General features: G+C 43.7%; 1 protein-coding gene across 16 annotated transcripts in view; it reads left to right on the plus strand.

Moving 5' to 3' along the window:
* Window positions 1–20,440, plus strand: part of BAZ2B (bromodomain adjacent to zinc finger domain 2B) — a 2,602,315-nt gene that overhangs the window by 1,140,569 nt on the left and 1,441,306 nt on the right. For all 16 annotated transcript variants that reach the window (XM_069616356.1, XM_069616365.1, XM_069616369.1 and 13 more), the window contains one exon: window positions 8,534–8,744. In XM_069616356.1, coding sequence (XP_069472457.1) covers window positions 8,534–8,744 — 211 coding nt within the window. The remainder of the gene's footprint in view (window positions 1–8,533; window positions 8,745–20,440) is intronic.

Genomic DNA, 20,440 nt, shown 5'->3' on the forward strand with positions numbered 1-20,440 from the left:
GAGGGAGATTTCCTGTCGTCGTTGGATTTGGAGGATGCATACTTTCACATCCCCATTTTAAAAGGACACCGAATGTTCCTCAGGTTCGTGGTCCAAGGGCGGCACTACCAGTTCAAGGCCCTCTCGTTCGGACTGAAATCGGCACCCAGGGTTTTCACCAAGTGCCTCGCTCCAGTGGCGGCGCGGCTGTGCCTACAGGGGATCCACATCTACCCCTACCTGGAAGATTGGCTCATCCGCGCAAGGACAAGGGAGCTTTCCGTGGAACACACAGCGAAGACCGTCCAGCTACTCACGGACCTGGGGTTCTCCATCAACTTCCCCAAGTCCCACCTGATCCCCTCGCAAGTCGCACTGTTTCTGGAAGCCAAGCTCAACACAGTGGCGCGTCTGGCCTCACCGTCAGAGGAAAGGACAAAGGCCATCCCAGGCAAGGTGCAGTGTCTGCTGGCCACGGACATGGTCAAGGTGAGGTCCATCAAGTCCCTCCTCGGGATTATGTCCTCTTGCATATACCTCGTGCGCCTGTGCAGGCTTCGGATGCGCCCTCTACAGGAGTTCCTCGACACCTGCTAGATAAAAGCAACGAGCAGCTTCAAAGACAGGATCCCTCTCAACAAGTCCTTCCGTCGAGCCATCCGGTGGTGGGGCACCCACGCTCATCTGGCGGCAGGAACATATTTTCAGACCGCCGCCCTACAGGTGACGGTGACGACGGATGCCTCCCTGGAGGGGTGGGGAGCGCACACCGGATATCTCCACGCGAGAGGACTTTGGCTCCTGGAGGAGAAGCCGCTCCACATCAACATCATGGAGCTCCGGGCAGTGTTCTGGGCCCTCAGGTCCTTTCTCCCGTCCCTCAAGGGCAAGGTAGTGAGGCTCTTCACCGACAGCACCACCACAATGTTTTACATCCGGAAGCAGGGCGGAACCAGGTCCCCAGCCCTATCCAAGGAAGCCTAGGATCTGTGGCATTGGGCCGTTGCTCAAGGGATGTTTATGAAAGGACTGTTTTGATCATTCCCGCCGTGAAGGCACCAGCCCCGGTGTGGGGGCCCAACGTGGTGCTCACCAGGCTCATGGGTCCGCCATTCGAGCCGATTGCATTCGGCCCTGTTGAAGCTTCTTTCGTGGAAAACAGCGTTCCTGGTGGCCATCACATCCGCCTGACGCATGGGAGACATCCAGACACTATCCTGCAAGCCTCCATACCTGACCTTTCACGATATGAGGGTAGTGCTGAGGACGCACCCCTCCTTCATGCCCAAGGTGCCGTCGGACTTCCATCTCAACGAGCCCTTGGTGTTACCAGTCTTTGTCCCGTCGCCTTTGTCGCCGGCCGAGAGGACTTTGCACTCGCTGGATGTAGCTAGAGCGCTGAAGTTCTACGTGGACCGAACAAAGAGTTTTCGGAGGACATCACAGCTGTTCGTGAACTTTGGGCCTGTGAACCAAGGGAAGGCTCTTTCGAAGGCTTCCATTTCCAGATGGCTCTCCGGCTGCATCATGCACTGTGATCGGTTGGCAAACCGACCGTTGCCCGGCCGTCCGAGATCCCATTCAACCAGAGCTATCGCTGCTACCAGTGCGTTCTTGTCTCGTGTGCCCCTGCTGGACATCTGCAGAGCTGCAACGTGGAGGTCGACGCACACCTTCACGAGATTCTACTGCGTCTACCGGGATTCCAGGGAGGAGTCCAGGGTCGGCCAAGCAGTGCTGTGCAACCTGTTCGCTTAAGGTGAGCCTGGTGAGGAGGTAAGAAATGCTTAATGTTGAGTTTTGATGTAATGCTTAATGTTGAGCCTGTTGCCACCTCCCGTGGTTGTGCGTGTGTACTGCTATGTATTCTTATATTCATGAGCATGTGAATCCATGCCAGACCCCATGCTGGAGAAGGAACAAGTTACTTATCTGTAACTGTTGTTCTCCAGCATGGGTCTGGCATGGATTCACATGCGAACTCTCCCTCCTACCCCTCTGCGGCTCTTCAATTGGTCATACTGCCACTTTACGTGCTACCAAATCTGAGGATGGCTGCCAGAGGCGGGGCTTAGGGAGAGGGCAGTCATTGAGTGGGGGCAGTATGACCCAGAGACCAGTGATTGGTTACTACTGAGAAAGACAGATCAGAAACGAAACTGATACTGATTTTTTCTTTACCGAGGATTCCCGGCCTGACGACGGGCAATATTCATGAGCATGTGAATCAATGCCAGACCCATGCTGGAGAACAACAGTTACAGGTAAGTAACTTGTTCCATATTCTTCACAGGGATCTAACCCTCGAAATTGACTCTCGAATCAACTATTACAAGAAGACCAATGGTAAGGAGAACATTATTTGTATGTTTTTTAATTAACAGTAATAAACAAACCACCATGAGTACTTATTCAACTAACACAGCATATCTGTAACTCATATTATGAAGTACGTCAATTTGAACCGGACAGTTAGCTACAAACTAATTTGAACTACTCCAAGAACAGTTATATTACTTACATCACTGAACAATTACCATGAGCTTCAAACTAAATTGAATTAAACCATTGTTAATATGAAGTGGAAGTATGATCAAAACACAGATTTACCATGAGCTTCAAACTAAATTGAAGTAAACCATTGTTAATATGAAGTGGAAATATGATCAAAACACAGATTTTTAAAGTAGTGTAACATAATTGCAAGTTTGCTTAGCTTTATTTAATTTCTTCCATTTTTAATATCTTTTTTCTTCTCCAAACTCCTAACAATCCTCCCCTACACCAGCCCATGATTTTGTCACACAACCATATTTTTATTATGTTTGATTGATTGAACATTGCTGAATGTGCTCATACATAATTGATGCATTTGACACACTGTATCCACACAGAGTTTTCTTTTGTGAGTTTATACATTGCTACATGCCCTGATTTGAAAATGTTGAATGCCGAAACACGTTTCATCACTAAGGGCACACTATGATGATTTGTTTAATTAAATATTGATGATAAAAATGTAACTGGCGCAAGTCTATATGAGTGTTTGTGTTCCATTTATCTGGTGTTTTTTTGGCTTTTTACCGCCTTAATCACCAAGACCCGACAGTCAAGAGAATCCATGGGATAGGCACACTATATCGAAACACACTACAAAACAAGTAGCAAGTAGAAAGGTGTCGCCAACTAGACCAGCCTTTACAAAAGCCATGGCTTTCGTTTTCTATATATGAGACCCAGAGGTTAACTTAACAAAGGTATTCGATACTGTGGTGGGATTTGGCGCACACTCTGGACTGCATCTAAATAACAGCAAATCTGAAATTTTTCCCCTGCGGCCTGGGACGACGGAACCATCCAACAAAATAGGATTATCGTGGGCTTCCCTTTTGTTCCGGTACTTGGGATAAAGGTGTCCCGTAATCCCGACCTAACCTGTGAACTAAACTGTAGATCATACATGGAGGGTCTAAGGGCCAAGCTGTGAAGATGGGGGAGGCTTCCAATGTCAATGGCCAAAAAGTTTTCCCCAATTAAAATGGTGGTGCTCCCCAAATTACTGTACATGTTTCATAACATACTTTTATGGCCAGGCCGTTTGCTGTTCCAAGACCTGACACCCACATGCTCCTGCTTCGTATGGGCTGGCAGGTGATGTGCCTAAAATGGTCACACATGACCAGACCATATGAGGAGGGGGATTCAATGCACCTGATTTTAAACTGTATTATGTGGCGGCTCAGATACACTATGCTTCCCAATGGGCCACTACTGAACCTCCTCTACCTAACACACCTGTAGAGAAGGTGCGTGGTAATCTGGTATCCTTACCATCAGGCAGCACATACTGGGCGAATCACCAACAGGACCCCGTCAGGACCACTTGTGAAGCATGGAGGAGATTGTCGCATAAGGGGACTCAGGCACCACTTGATAATAGGATGTTGCCCTTGTTGGGGAACCTGTTGCTCCCCCCGACCAAGGATGGTGGCATGGTTAGAACCTGGGGCGCTGCAGGTATACTCATGACTGGAGACCTATATGTGGAGGGCCGCTTTTTAGAATGGATTGAGGACAGCTGTCGATGGGGCCCCTTAGAAGCGCTATATTATTTGTGTATGCGCGCAACGGTGCAGGCATTATGGGCCACATTTCCGGATGAACCACCAACACACACATACTGCAAAGGTCTAATGGTAAAAAGGGTATCTCTCTTCTATATAGTCTTGCACAATCAATGACTACTGGCGGCGCACAGAACAATGGAGCGAGATGGGGTAGAAATCTCCAGGTTGAATTCTCTGTTTTTCAATGGACGATGCATTGCCTATTATCAAAGGTCATATCGCTAAACTCAAAGTATAGACTTATTGTAACGCTCACCTGATTCCCGTAGAGGCGCCCGTCTTGACTGGGCGTATACCGTATCTTCAAAGGTGAAGTGTAACACACGGCTGGCTCTTTGGGCTGGACCTCTGTGCACTGTATGACTGGCTCGAAGGGTAAGATGTCTGCAGATAGAAATGTGGGATTAATGAACTGGGTTATTGAATGTCTCTCTCTTCTTCCCTTTCTCTTCTCCTGTAGAACCCCAAAGGTTAACGCTCTCACCTTAGGTAAGTGAACGCCGTGCTCTCCATCTGCCTCGAGGCAGGGTGCTGTAACCAGTTTCTTCACTGGATAAGGGGAGCAGGCCTCTTGACTTCAGAGGACTGCTGTCCGTCGTTTACTGCACGAACGGTAAGTTTCGAGTAATTCTAATGTCTTTAAAAGTCTTTAGTAATGATGTCTCTTGTTTTGCAGGGTTCCGGCGATGGCGGATGGCGGGCTGAAGTGAGTTGATGATGGAGCCCGTGTGATGAATAGAAGCGCCTGGAAGCACGTAAGTAAGCGCTTGTTGCCTGCTTCACGATGCGCGTTAACTGTCTTTTTATGTTGCAGGTACAAGTTCGGGGCGGCTGCAGGGTGCCGGAATACCCACTGGGTTTAGATGTGGAAAGGAGTAATGGCACGTGAGTATTAAAGTTCCCCAATGTCTTTAAACGCACCTTGTTTTGTCTTTCAGATGCGGGATGCAGCGCCGAAGGCCTCCGGAGCGTGCGAAGAGTTGGTAAGCTTTTGTCTTTCAGATGCCGGAATGCAGTGTGAAGACCTCCGGAGCGCACGAAGAGTAGGTAAGCCTTTGTCTTTCAGATGCCGGAATGTAGCGCGAGGCGTTGGTGGCATCCGATGGACCTGGTAAGTGAAGAGCTGTCACTGAAGACCGTAATGCTAACCTGTTCTTTCTTGTCTTTATAGGTGTTGCTGAAGACTGGATTCAGAATGGTAAGCCTTTTTCCTTAGGCCCAGGATCAGATGCAGAAGACACGATGAGCGTTCTGCTGCTGAGAATGCAGAATAACGCAAAGCAAGATTCATCCATCGGGTGTGGTTTAAATAGCCTCCTGTAGTGCTTAGGTGTCTCCTTCCACAGCCACGCCTAGGTAAGAAAAGAGTTCCTGCTTTCCAGAAGAGTTCCAGTGTTCTGAATCTAGGGAGTGGCTCCTGCCCCACCCAACAGGAAAAGTAGTTCCAAACAGAAGAGGATCAGAGACTCAACTGGCAGACAAGTAAGCAGCATGGTCTGCTGCAGGTAAGTCCACCCAAGCATTATGAGCCCGGCGCTTCCAGCGCTGGGACTGGGCATATTTATGAGCCTGGTGCCACTGGCGCCAGGACTGGGTCCAAAAGGTCCCAATTGGGACTGGTTGGCACTCGGAACCTGGGTTATGGATCTGCTTCCAAGGGAGTCGGGAAAACCCCGACCTTTTGGAAGCAGAGATCATGACACTTATACACTTTAAGGTCTTAAACGGACTATACTACTCCCCAGTGAGGCTAAGCATGTTCCAGGTGGATGAGACAAAAGAATGCCCCAGGTGTGGTGATTAGGAAGCCCACCTGCTGCATATGCTCTGGTCCTGCCCCAAATTAAGCTGTTACTGGAACGCTGTTAAGATCACTTTGTCTGAGGTAATGGGGAGCATTTGGAACAATCTCTTTGCGATTGCATACTAGGCTATGTTGGCCGGATGGGGGTAACCCAGCGCAGATTCTCGAATTTGGGATTGCTGCTGGTCAAGAGAGCTATCCTTCTGAAATGGACAGATAAACAACCCCCCACGAAAGAAACTTGGATGCAAGACATGGTCTGGGCCAATGATACCAAAGAACTGTGCATCACTTGGGTGCCAGGTGCCAGTAAGTCTAAGATCATCTGGCCCGCGTTTCGGGCATATTTACCCAAGGTTGATCAGCCCCCCTCAGTCCGATCTTTTGAAACCCCTAATGTTTGCTGATATATGTATGTAAATGCGTGTCAACCATGATTGTACTATTGTTCTGGACATGTCTTTTTGCTTGATGTAGAAATAGAGAAAAAAAATCTGTAAGCTTCAACATATCCTCTTCCAAGCAATATATAATATTATCCTTATCCATGTCTCCTTGGTCTCTATAATACAATTTATCAATATGCACAATCCACCTATTCTCTTATGTGCCATTTATTTCTTTTTTATCTAAATTGGATTGGGAGTAAGTTTTATATAAATTGCAAAAGACTCTAGAATCAGAATTACGGAGTGCATTATATACCATACACCACTTATTTGTACTATCAGATACCATGTATCATTTAATATAATTTTTATACCTGGTTTTAAGCTTCACAATTGTATTCTTTTGATTACTATATTCTCTCTTCTCTTTGATAACTTTTTTTATATACTTTTTTAGCTGTTGTTTTTTTCCCAATGTTAGTCATATTTTCTGTGACTTTGTAATTTTAAGAAAATATTTTTTTATAAGATTTCAATATGCGGTTTTGCCTCCACCTCTATCGCCAGGCTCTTGTTCATGAGATTGTTTCTACAATCTTTACAGAAGAGCGTATTGCATTTTTTTATATTAAACTCATCCCATCTGAATTTAGTACCTGAATTATTCACAATTATATTCCCCTTTAATTCATCTCTTTTTTTATTACTATTTTTAAAGGATAATTTCAGAACCACATGATCACTAACTGATATTGGGACAATAGAAAGGCATCCAATCAAAGCAAATGGAACGTCTGGGAACAATATATAGTCCAGCCAAGAATAGGCCAACCCATTACTCCAAATGTATAGAGTAGAACTTAAGGTGCTAACAGAGCAATATAGTTGTAATAAACAGTGCATATTAATAAAGGATGTCCAAGGATAAAATGTAAATTTTTCATCCTCAATATAATCAATGGCGCAAGCTGTAAGGTGATTTCAAGTAATTTTTCCCTTGGCAAACATTTGAGATTCTTATAATTGAAATCATCCATGATTAAATACAGTGCATTGAAATTACTTTTTGTCCAATCCGGTAAGTTTTTTTTCCAACTCTTATTATCTCACAAGCGCATTCACCACCAGGAGGGTTATACACATCTATAAAAAGCACCATTCACTAGCAGCACAATAGTAGCCGCCACGAGTTAAGGAAACGTATACAAGGGATCATTTTCAAGTAATAAAATTTCACTACTTGCTCCTGTAAGTAAAGCTCTAAAAGGTCTTCTTTTCAACTTTTGACGTGCCTCCCTCTGGATGATTGTATAATCATCTAGCAAGAACTCATGGGCTTACCACGTTTCTTGTAATACAAATATCTCCACCTCTAACAATATTGATAACCCTATAGGATTCACAGAAACAAATCTAAATCCTCTGGTATTCCATGATATGAGTGTGATGTTATCATTGATTAAGGACTTAAGTCAAGAAGCATTTTTCATATTGTTCCCAGAATGAGAAACTTTATTCTTCCACGCCACTGTTTTTATGCCTGTTTTTAGAGCATCTATAATTTTATTGACCAAAGTCTCAATCTCAGCATTTGCACCATCAGAATCTTTTTCTTTCAAATTAAGTGGCTGAAGTGAACCAATTTTAACTGTGTTTTCCTCGACTCTTTTAAATTTATAGCCCATTTCTAAGAAACCCCTGGAGCAGAACAGAATAAGCTCAGAGATAATGGAGGAAACCAGATAAATAATCGCCCTGTTAGCTTCCTGGGCTGAGGATGGTAACTCCGCCAACGAGATGTCACTCAACGAGATCATAACTAATCGTGATATTTGTTGAATTAGCTCAAAGATATTTTTCCAATTTAAAAACGGGCTACGAGAAGTTGCATATGAGTCGATAATATTTTTTTTTTTTCAGATTCAAACTATTATTTCTTAGGATTTCAAAAACGGGTACATTCTGTACTAAGCCTGCATTGCTTCTAATCTCTATGGGATTTATTTCTTCCCTTATTAATTATTGCTTTTTTAAAAAGAGCAATGTTAATACATGCTGAATTACTTTTTAAGCATACTTCAACACTACCATATAGCAGTAGTGAGGCCCTTTAAAGTATTCTTACATTTTTTTAATAGATGTATCAACCTTGCTAAAAGTTATAAACAGAGTAGTGTGCTTCTCACTTGTGTGTGCATATGTACCATTTATTTGTCAAATATGTTTACTACAAGGGCATGGAATGGTGCTTATTAAAAGAAGAAGAAGTAGTTCCTCGCATACGAGCAATGGAAGGCCGTAGAGGAAGACCACCAAATCCAGAAAGACAGCGTACAAGAGAACATTCAAGAATGAGACATCGGAAAGGTCGACCTCCTAATGTTAGCAGCCCAGAATTCGTAGGAAACAATGATGCTAAAATGTTAAGAAAGATACAAGCGCAAGGTAAATGTTTTGTTACTTTACTTTTTGAAGCAAAATTCATTTCTGTAAGTTTTTCTTTTTTTAGATGAACTCTGATGGAAAGAGCAATAGTATTTTACAGCTCTCTTCCTCCATCCTCTATATATTCCCAGGTTTCTGACCATACCATACATGTACAATAATGCTGTGACATCAGGGCTACTACTGTGCCACAATATCAAACTTTGACTGCATAGTTCAAAATGTAAATTTCATTGCATATCCTGGTAGTGTATCATCTGTGTCAATCTGAATCAATGGGGGTTGACAGGATGTACGTGGATGTACCCTACCTATTTTCTGAACAAATATACTTTTTGTATTTATTCTTATTGTCTTTCTGTGCCTCAAGAACTGGGTTCTTCTCTCTTCCTCTTTGTTTATTTTTTAACGAAACATTTTTTTGAAAGAAGCATGAAATAAAGTGACATGTTATGCTAGGGCCCAAATAAGACCCAGTAAAGTGGATTACAATAGTGCAAAAGGCATCGTCCAGGTACTGATCTGAAAAGATTAGGTCACAAAAACCAGATACTGATATGAAACAATGTGGACACAAAAACAATAACCCCAGCACAACATCAAGAACCATAGGCACGCAATTTTCTTTTTTTTTTAATTTGTATATAGTTCAAAGAACCTTTACAAACTTACACAATAACATCTATTTAACAATGTATCAACTCATTACAATATAAATAAAAAAATGCCAGATAAAATTAAATTCAAGTTAAAAACAATTTAACAATTAAATAACAAAATCTCTTTATCAATGACCTTCAGAAAAGCAACCAAAGCAAAAATTAAAGCCTTCTCATTGCCTTTCATACGTCTGTTCCAGAGTGAAATCATGCAATCTTCATAGTTCACATTGATAAATCTTAAAAAGGACTTTGTCCTTTGATCCCTAAAAAAGGGACAATCTAAGATAAGATGTTTTAATGTTTCGTTCCGTTCTGTACATTCAGGAAACCGACAATTCGAAATGCCCAGCTTGTTTTTACCTGTCACCCAATACTTTGTTCTTTCAAGAGTATGATATTGATTTAACCTAAAACGCATGTAGTATCTTCTCGTTATGTTACAAGGAAACATCCTGAGATAATCACTGCAACCATCTCTTTTATGGGGAAATTGCGCATATTCCTTATATGTACACAGAGTGGCAATTTGATCAATGGTATTACACCAATCATACTGAAATAACTTTTGTTTCAAATAATTTGGACGCCTATACAGATCTTCACTATTAACACTCACATTTATTAGTGTATTCTCCATGGTCACATAGTAGCTGTTAATAGATCTAGAAGAGCAGCCCTTTTTGAAATCCAAGAAATCTTGATAAATTGAATTATCAGGGCAATTCAAAATTTTAGAGTAGTTTGACAGAGCACGCCATGTGAACCTGGTAGATAAGGCGATAAGACCCATCTTGTGTCTAATAATGCAGTTAGGAATGGATAAGGACAGGCGCAGAGCTTTTTTTATCATGCTACCCTGTAATAGATCCAATTCTTTCAACATGCTACTGGGACAAATGTCCAATGCATATAAAAGAACTGGTTCCACTTTCAATGTGAGGAAATCAAGGAGCGGAATAATTGCAAATTTACAGAGAGTAGAAAAAATGAACTTCATTTGATTCAGTAAGGGTCTGGATTTTTGCCTGAGATAGTATAACCATGAGTTATAAGAAGTCATATTACTTAGACAATATCCAAAGTAGACGGTCTCTTTTAATTCATGTATAGGGGTATCACCAATACGCCATCTAAATTTATTAAGCTTTTTGCAAGATTGGAAAATCATAACATAGGTCTTACTTGGATTTGGAATAAGATTATGATTATAGGCGAACATTGAGAATATGTCCAATTTGGCTTGGAGGCTAGATGGAGTTAAAAAAAAAAATTCAGGTCATCAGCAAAGGCTAACCAGTGTAGTCGAAGAGAACAGAGCCTTGCTGGATATGTGATGACAGATTCCCAAAGGTTGTCTATGTCTGCAAGATACAAATTAAAGAGCATGGATGCAAAGTTACATCCTTGCTTCAGACCAAGATGAAGGGGAACAGACTCAGTTAGAGAACCTCCCCGGGTTAAGGGAATTCTACAAGATGTAGTTGTATGGCATTTGGTGATCCAATGTATAAAGAGTTCTGGGATTCCAAACTTCTGCATTTTGTTCCATAAAACTTGTCGCACAACTGAGTCAAATGCGGAAGACATGTCTATAGAGGCAATGTAAACATTGCCAAATTCTTTTCTTTTAATACCAGCAATCAAATGGGCCATGATTTTGGCATTTAAAGTTGTGCCCATCTGGCGCCTAAATCCAACCTGACATTTTGAATAAATTTTGTGAGTGGATAAATATTTTTCTAAGTCATGGATAATTAAAATAGAGAAAACCTTTGCTGCTGCATCAGTCAGAGATATGGGACAGTAATTCTCAGGTAAACTGGAATCACCCTTTTTGTAAAGAGGGATAAGAATAGACATGACCCAGGAATTCGGAATGAGGCCCTTTTGAAGAATACTATCAAATTTGATCTTTAGGATCTGACTCCAAAAAATGGGATCTGATCTCTATACACAACTAGGTATCCCATCAGGGCCCGGAGCACGGGGATTAGACAATTTTTTAATGGCCCACATGATGTCATATGAGGACCAAGCAAAGTAGTTGACAAGAGAGACAGGAACTATGTCATCCCTTATATTTGCAAAACGAGCAGGTATCATATATTTTTCCTTTACATAGGATATCCATGTTTCTGCTTTTATTGCACACTTATCAGATCTATCTAACACATTACCTTTTTTCAACGCAGTCCAAATGTCTCGTGAATTACGACAACAAATTGCTTTGATCATTTTGCAATTTTGTTCATTGTATTGCTGCAAATGTGCGCCTTTCAATTTAAATTTGTATTCAAGAATGATGCGCTTCTTTTTTAGCATGTAATGCAAAGCAGAAAAGTTCCCCTTTTCTAATCGTCTAATATCACGATTTTTATATATTTTCAACATTTTGATGTTATAGTTGAAACTATGTTTGTGATTGGAGTCATTGAGAGGAATTTTAGTTCTGTACTGATTAAGGGCGTCTTCAATACAATCATTGATTATTGCATTTACGTAATTGATGGAATATGAGTTAATAGAATCCTAGTTCAACAGGCTATTAAGATGGTCATGTACCCGTTCTGCTAACTTCTTATATAAGGTTGGATTCCATTTTAGGGAAATATTATCCCTTTTGTTTTCAATGGGAAGTAAAAGGATGTTCGAGTGCCATTGATCGGTATCAAGTGAAGATGTAAGAATAATGGGGGCATGATCACTATAATGTCCCCAATTTTGACCGGGTCTATTCTAGATAACAGTAAATCGGAGACACAAAAAAATCAATCTCAGAACCATTTATGCCTCTTTTCCAGGTATGTACATTCGAGGACTGACTGAATGTGACAAATGACATACCCCAATTTTCAAGTATTCACGAAACTTCGCTCCTCTTTTACAACTGTTTGAATTGGACTGTTTACACACAGGATCATTTTTAGGATGTCCATTACAATGCGAATTAAAATCCCCACCTACAATAGTCTCATATTTAGAGTATATCATTGAGGCTTGGTCAAAACAGCAATCTAAATCGTCAAAGATATCTAAGATCGAATATTTCAGAGGATTGCAATACACGTTGATTATTAAAATTACATTTGTGTCACGCTTCTCGAGGCACGAAATTACAGCTAGGACATGAACAGAACAATATACCAAGGTTGTCCTACATTCAACAGTATTATTGATTGCGATGGCTAAACCCCCAAAGGGCCTGCCACCCGCACCTTTGGAAGCAGGAGAGCAGTATGAATGGTAATCAGGAATGACCAATGGATCCATTTTCATTGTTTCGTGGAACAAAAAAATGGTTGGTAATTTTGCAAGCGTGCAAAGCCAGGTAGAAATATTATTATACCCACATGAGTTCCACGACAGGACAGTAAGAACAGATTTAACCTTAACTTATGATGTAAACAGTTCTTGATTAGCCGTATACATCGTTTTTAGCAATGGTTCTATCCATGCCATTTCATTGTTGGTACGACTAATTGTCAAAAATTGAGATATACAAAATTTATCATTTTTGGTACTGATTGATCACCCTTCATTTTCTGCTCATTTGAGTTGCGGCGCTGGTTAGCATATAAAAATTCATATGCTAGTTTTTCATCGTTAAAGGTGAACAGTGAAAATCCCATTTCTGAAAGTTCCCTTCTAAAGGACCAAATGAGCTTGAGTACGTGTTCAGAGAACAAATGACATATCATACGAAAGTTGTTGGTAGGAGCTAATGCGATGTGGTCAATATCACTGGAAGATATTCTTAATGATGGAATTACAAAGAGAAGATCTAAAAAATATTTTCTATTAATTCGTGCACCACATAAAATTTCCTGCTTGCCCTCGAGCCCAATCATGTTGGTGTGGTTCTTATTGTTCACATTGGAACATGGGGGTCTGGCATCATCGATTTTATCATTTGCAAGCAAGATACTTCCTGTATGGGTATCATTGGGCTGGTCCATATGATCAGATGTAAGATCTTTGAGATTACTTTTTAGATCATTTGAATTTTTGCTAAAGGGACCACCATCTAGTCCTGCAGATTCAAATTGAATAGCAGTCGAGTCACTGTGCGCATTAGGTTCATTTCCAAAAGATTGTGTAGTTAGAAGCTGGTTGATTATTTCAATTGGGGGAATGCCAGCAGTTAACGCTATGCGCATAGACTCTTGTATGTTGGAAACAGTTAGACTGCTACTCTGTGATAGTTGTTTGTGTTTTTCATGTACAGCGCAGGCAGAATCACCCATTGCAGACTCATTCTGTACGGAAGTCCTACCAATAGTTATGTCATTAGATAATTTGGTAAGCTTACCTCTTCCATTTAGAATTAGTGGTGCATTTTTGGGAATCAATACCTGCGCATTCACTAGATTTCTTTGTAAGGTTTCCGAATAAAACTGGGAATCCTTTTTGACCATTCCACCATTAGGCTGGTTGGGTACTACATTCTGGTTATTAGTAAGATTGGATGAGGATATTAAGCTGGTCGATGTTTTTTTCTTTCATGCACTATGAAAATAGTTGGAAAGTATTTTTTGAGTTTTGGGTACAGCCCCTTCAGTCTCGCTCTTATTGTCTAAATCATGTTTTAGATCTCGTTGGGGCACGGTAGCTGCAGGTTCTTTATGTACTTCGACTGTGATTGTATTGTGAATGACGCCAGGAATTGATGTTGGTTTGACTTCCTCTAGTTTGGGTTAATGTTTTTGATCTGCACCCAGATGTGATTGGCATTCCACTGAAAGTTGGGCCACGTCAATCGCATCTTCGCTGCCACTTTCAGGACTCACAATATTTTTATTTCTTTTAGTGATTTTTTATGTTTTTTCATTTGCTGATCTACGTTTTTTTTCTGCACGTTTAACACAGCATTTTTGATTTTTGCGGAATCTTCTGCATGCATAACCCATATATTCAGATTCACATTCCGTGGAGCCAGTGGAGAGTTTCTGTTCATCAATACATTTAAGTAGGACTGAAGGACTATCAGCGGATTTCACCATTTTTTCTAGTGGAGAAGCAGGAATGTATGGATTAAGCATGTTCCTAAAATGAAATAGGGTGGAGTTAATAGTCACTAGTTTGCCTCGTATTAACTCAAGTTCATTTTATGATTCAGGCCCATGGCTTGCTGTGTCATCGGAAAGAGATTCTTTTGTCTCAGTACATTGTTCATGAGTAATCTTAGTCTTGGCACCTGAGGGTGTCATTGTCTTTGAATAAAGACCGTCCAGGGCAAGAATAAAGCCCTCCATCCTATTTATCTTAGTCAATCTCATTCATAGTGTATTTAATATCTCTCAGTTCTAAATGGGTGACGTCATGCCCCTTATCTAATAGGTCAAGAATTCTTATTATTACTGGAAAAGTAAAGGGTTCTTGATCTTTAGGGGTAAGAGGCATGCTAGAGATACTACCATTGTTCTGGGAGTATGAGATGACAGGATCGGGGCTTAATGGAAGATTAGGATAAGAAGCCGCGCCATCATTACTAATATGTGCCCCCAGATAATGGCAGAGTAGTGTAAGGTGGCGAGTGTGCATCATTTCCAGATGCATTATCTTGTAGTTCCTGATTTCTTGAAACGAGTGGAGCCAACACACCAATGGATAATCTAATGCGAGAATCCAGGCCGGCCAATGCTCTAATATCAAAATCGCTATTAAGTGAATTGCCTTCTTTGGTCGAGCCTGGAGACTCATTGGTTACTGTGTTGGATATTGCCTCCTGTAAAACAGGATTGATGTTACCAGTAGCAACATCACAGTCTAGAGTGGGTATGGAGCCTTTCTCAGTCTGTCATGTTACCAATGCCAGCTGGTTGCGCCATACCTGAACATTTGCCACTTCTTAGCCCATTAGCCATCCTTTAAATGTGAATAGAGAAAAATGAAGGACCTAAAACTTAACAATATGCGATTTGCAGTGTGTGTTGTTGATTGGGAAAAAAAATGAAATAAAGGACTTTAGGCTACCAACGTTATTTCATGAACATAAAAAAACATGGACAGACTCTTCATACCTTGGTACTGTTGAATGTGCACAGCATGTAAAGTTCGCTAACGTAGTCGAGGGTAACATTGGAGGTAAAAGAACAATAGATTCCTATTTCACACACCCACACGGCCGAACAGCCAAACAGCCTCTACACTTGCAGTCACTTGCGGTGCGCATGCACAGCTATTTTGAAACACCAACCCCAGAATGACGGGGGAGGAGCTGCAGGCAGCACCGAGGATTATTGCTGTAAAGAAGAAAAGCAAGTGATGAGAGAAGCTGCAAGGTGGCCGGCAGCTAAACAAAGAACGCTATCACTAAGTCCAATCAATGAGTCACATATACACGTTCAAAGCAACAAAGCAAAGAACGCTATCAATGACTCTTGTGAACGAGTCACAATACTAAGTTCAAAGCAGAGTTATTTACTTGTTGTAGTCCAAGAAAGCACGTTTCGAATGGAAAGTGAAATGGAATGGAAAATGCTTCTTCTTGCAGACGACACGTAGTGATGGCAATACTTCCAGCAGTCAGTCAGACCAGGAGAATAAAGCAGCAGAGGCTACAGCCAAACAGCCTCTACACTTGCAGTCACTTGCAATTTAACAATAGCATCTTTTGTAAAACACCACCTTCCCACCCAACAAGAAAGAGGAATCAAAAAGGATGATGAAGGACTCCAAGATGGCCGCCGGGACAGGGAGACGCACATAGATCTCTCTCCGCCCGGGCCGCCACTAAAGCTTCAATAAAGCTGGACAGAAACAAGTAAACGGTCAAGAAAACCTACCCGATATACCTCAGGCAGCACCCGGCAGGCGAGAGTCGGCCTCGCGAGCGAGGTCCAAGAGACGCGGGGCCACAGAAGCTGGTTGACGCAGCCACCCCTCCCCCACCGGAGCCAGCTGCGGGCCTCAGCTGAGGCAGGGAACCAGCAGGGAGGCGCAGGTGGCCGCGGTAACACATCGCACACTGCGAGGCCCCCGGAGCGGGCTCGCGTGTGACCGAGAAGCAGCCCCCACCTTCGGAACACACCCGCCCCCCCCCCACCGAGGAGACGAGCAGCGGCGGGCCAGCGAAGACCACGCAGGACCGTGGGGATCCGTTCTGGGGAGGGGCCGAGGCCTGATCAACACGCCGCACGTCGTCAGTCGCCCGGAGGCGCACAAGGTGAGCGCCCCCGCACCCCACAACACAAGAGAACACTGGTGGACACTGGCCCGACCCCAAAACCACGCACAGGCCCAACGCTGGGGCAGAGAGGAGTGGGAGAGGGGCAGATGGGGAACCAAGTAATTTAAAGACGTTGCTTAAGGCGGTAGCCCCCACGAGGGCTCCTACCCCTCAAAGGAAGACCCTTGGCCCCCCCATGACTTTCCACACAACAAGGGGGAGGACCATAAGGGCGACAAACAAGAGACAGCCCCTTGGACCCTCCAAAGCACATCACGCCACCCAGCAACCACAGGAGAAAGATATACTGAAGGGAAGGCATGTCGAGAGCTAAAGGCCCCCCCACCACCTCCATCAAGGGAGGATATGCACTCATGGTTCGTGGAGCTTCAGGATAAGTTTATGACCACGGTCCAGGACTGTTAGGGAGAATTCTCTGTTTAGGCTGAATTTCCCTACCTAGTGAGTCCCCCAGCAGCTTTGCTGGATTTCTGGGGTTTATTTTTTTTTCCTCCTGCCAAGAGTGAGACTCTTTTACCCTCACTCTTGGGCATGTTGAAGTGTGTTTGCTTGGTTAAACCTTGTGTTGAATGGGCTATGGGGTCTTTTACTCCATAGGGCCTCATGTATTTTTTGGATGTGGGTTACACAGCACCCTCTGTGCCGTAACCCAGGGGTGTCCTAGGGACTCCCCAACATAGACTCCATACCCTGGGACTGACTACTGTCTCCCAGGGCATGTAAAGTCACCAAAGACTTTACTAGTCTTAAATCCTGAACAGAACCAGTACAAACCATCATATTGTGGACGTACTGGCTGGGGCAATTCGATTGCCCCAGGGTCTGTTAGTCGCGGGGGCACGTCTCCGTCCCCCCTGATCGAGTTTTGGCTGGTGGCAGTGGAAACTACTTTTTATATTCGACCGCGAATATTTTCCTATGGGATTTCCCATTGTTTTAGGCTAACACATTTAATTATTTATTTACGGTAGCCTTAAACATACCGCCGGTTTATATATTTATTATTATAACTCCGGTTGGGATTTTTTGCCAAAACTTGATACTAAAATGGCGTTGGCGTTCGCCTCTGTAACTCTGACCCAAAGTGGAGCCCTTTGTCCCACTTTTGGCGGGCTTCTCCACAGAAGCCCTCCAAAGTGGTGCCACTCTGTCTGGGGTACTTAGGAGGGGTGGAGGGGGATTTAGGCACCCTGGACTGAGTTACCTAGGTAACTCAAGTCGCACTCCGTCCTGATTGGCCCAAGTGGTGAGCCGGCCGGCTCACCACTTAGCATGGTTGAGTGACAGCTAGGCTGGGTGAATGGGGGTTTGCTGCATAAAAGCAGGGCTTTGGGGACTGGAACTTCAGAAGTCGCCACAGGACCTAAGAATCCAACGAGGGACGAGCTGAGCTGATCTGCTACGACGACACCGCCGGTGGAGCCCTGCTGAACCATCTCACCACTTTTCCCGACGACCGAGGAGAACTCTTAACGGAGTGGCTCCTTCCCTTGACTGGTGGGGACAACCAGTTTTCACCTTCTTTCTGTTCTTCGAGGTATCCCGTGGCCGCCTTGCCAGTGCCAAGCACCCCGGCAACCGGAACCCCACCACTTTTACCCCAACCGCGAAAGTCGGTACAACCCTTTAACCGGAGGACTCCGCGGCTGGTTTCTTCCCGGGCAGTGCAACGACCTTCTTCTTCTGCTCTTCAGCGAGATCTTCTTCTCCCCTGACCGACGTCGAGCCTTGCTGCCACTGCCTGGAACAACTGCCCCCGCTGGAGGATCCTTTCCGTTAAGGTACCGTGTTCCGCCTGGCTTCCCTTGCCACCGACTGTACGAGGTAGTTTTAGCCCTCGGCTTTCGATCCTGGGATTGCCTGGGACACTTTGGCTAAACTTTCTGAGCCTCTCTAACTCTTTTCCGAACTCTTTTGCAAGACTCTGAATCCCTACCAACTGTGTGATCTTGGGCACGTTTTCGCTCTGTCTGCTCTAAGAGTGGGCCCTGCTTAGTGACTTTTGCTCACCTGTGACTTTGTGCTTCTTTGAGCTTACCAAAAGTGTTCTTGACCTTAGAGTGGTGTGTTTATCCTAATTCTGCTCTTTTTCCCTCCCTTCTTTAACCTACTAGAGTGTCATCTAACGTTAAGCGCTCACCTCTGTTTTAATTATGTGGTGTTAACCTAGAGTTGTCTAGATAGGAATAAGGATTGGGACTGCTTTCCATATAACTGTGTTTGGAGTGTTTTATTATATTTTGCTAGAGTGTTTTCAATTTGTGTGTTCTTAAAAATAAATAACTATATACTTTTGAAACCAAGCTCTGGTCAGTGTTTGCTTGTGCTATTGTGCCTGAGTACATATTGTGTATACTTTGCATACTGCCTAACTCTTCTTGAGGGAAGTCTGACTGCTCAGCCACAGCTACCAGGTAAATCTGGGTGGTGCAGACTGCTACCAAGTGGGTTTACTGCTATACCTGTAGTCTTAAATCTTTTGCAGTGTTCCCCAAGGGAACTGCACAGGTTTCTGCCTAACAAGGACCAGTTTGCCACAATGAGAAACGAAATGAAACAGGTGGTCCAAGAAGTCAAGAGGGACGTCGCCAAACTTGAAGAGAGGACCGACACGGCTGAGAGAATTATCCAAAACCTCGAAGATGAAACACGTCAATACAGAGAGACCCAGGAACGCTTGGTGTGCTTAACCCACAACCTAGAGATCCAGTGCGAGGACCTAGAAAATCGCTCCCGGAGATCCAACATTAGAATCAAGAACATCACGGAGTCGGTACTGGACAAGGATCTCAAGAAGGCAGTCCAGGAAGTGTTCAGAGATATCCTGGAAGAACAGGAAGTGGAATCCATAGGGATCGTCAGGGTCCACAGAGTGGGCCCCCAAAAGAACAGGGGCACCCGGAGAAAGACCTAGAGATGTCCTAGCAGCCCTATCATCATACCCACAAAAGGAACAAATACTGAAGAGGGTGCGACAATTGGATCATATCAGGATGAACGGGACGGACATCCACATGTACCAGGATCTCGCCTTGGTGACATTGCAAAAACGGAGGGATATGGCACCACTTGTAAAGGAACTTGTGGAGAAGGAAATACGATCCAAATGGACGTTCCCGTTCGGCCTCTTATTCACATGGGAAGGCAAACAAAGAATAGTGACCACATGCGATGAAGGTCTACACGTATTGGACATACAAACAGAGGGGGAGACGGGAGGACCCAACAGAACAAGCGGTGGGTACCACAAAAGGATGAGAGGCTGGGAAGAGATACGGCAAAAGAAGAAGCAAAATGGTTAATTACGTAACATTTTTAAATGTCCTTGGAAAGCATACACTGGCGGGCCGGTAAGGAGCCCCTGAAACTGAAACTCAGGAAGGTCTGAGGAAATGCGGGGTATAGGATCCCCCGCGAAGTTGATACCGAGCGCATTGAGGGCCGGGAGCGAAAGGCTCAACGCCCTAGCAACCTTAGGTACCCGGGCCCTCCTCGGGAAGTTCTTTATTTCACAGTTTGAAGTTGGGGCTAAGTTGGGGGGACAGGGCGGGAGGCGGGGAGGGAAATGCACCGGGAGAAGCCAAGATCGCACAGCACAGGGAATCCTTAAAACTCACAACGCCATAATACGATATGGGGAAACTTAGAATCCTAACATACAATGTAAGAGGCCTGAACTCTCCGGTCAAGAGGAAGAAAGTAGAGTCCCTGCTGAAGAGAGAAAAGGCGAGCATTCTCCTACTTCAACAAACTCACATTAAAGCCCAGGACAAACAGAAGATACATATCAGGGGATACCGGATATGGGCGCAATCCAACGCCAAAGAGAAAAAGGCAGGAGTCCT

The sequence above is a fragment of the Ambystoma mexicanum genome, chromosome 9 (assembly GCF_040938575.1).
Source record: "Ambystoma mexicanum isolate Mex_15411 chromosome 9, UKY_AmexF1_1, whole genome shotgun sequence".
In the NCBI taxonomy this organism is placed as follows: domain Eukaryota; kingdom Metazoa; phylum Chordata; class Amphibia; order Caudata; family Ambystomatidae; genus Ambystoma; species Ambystoma mexicanum.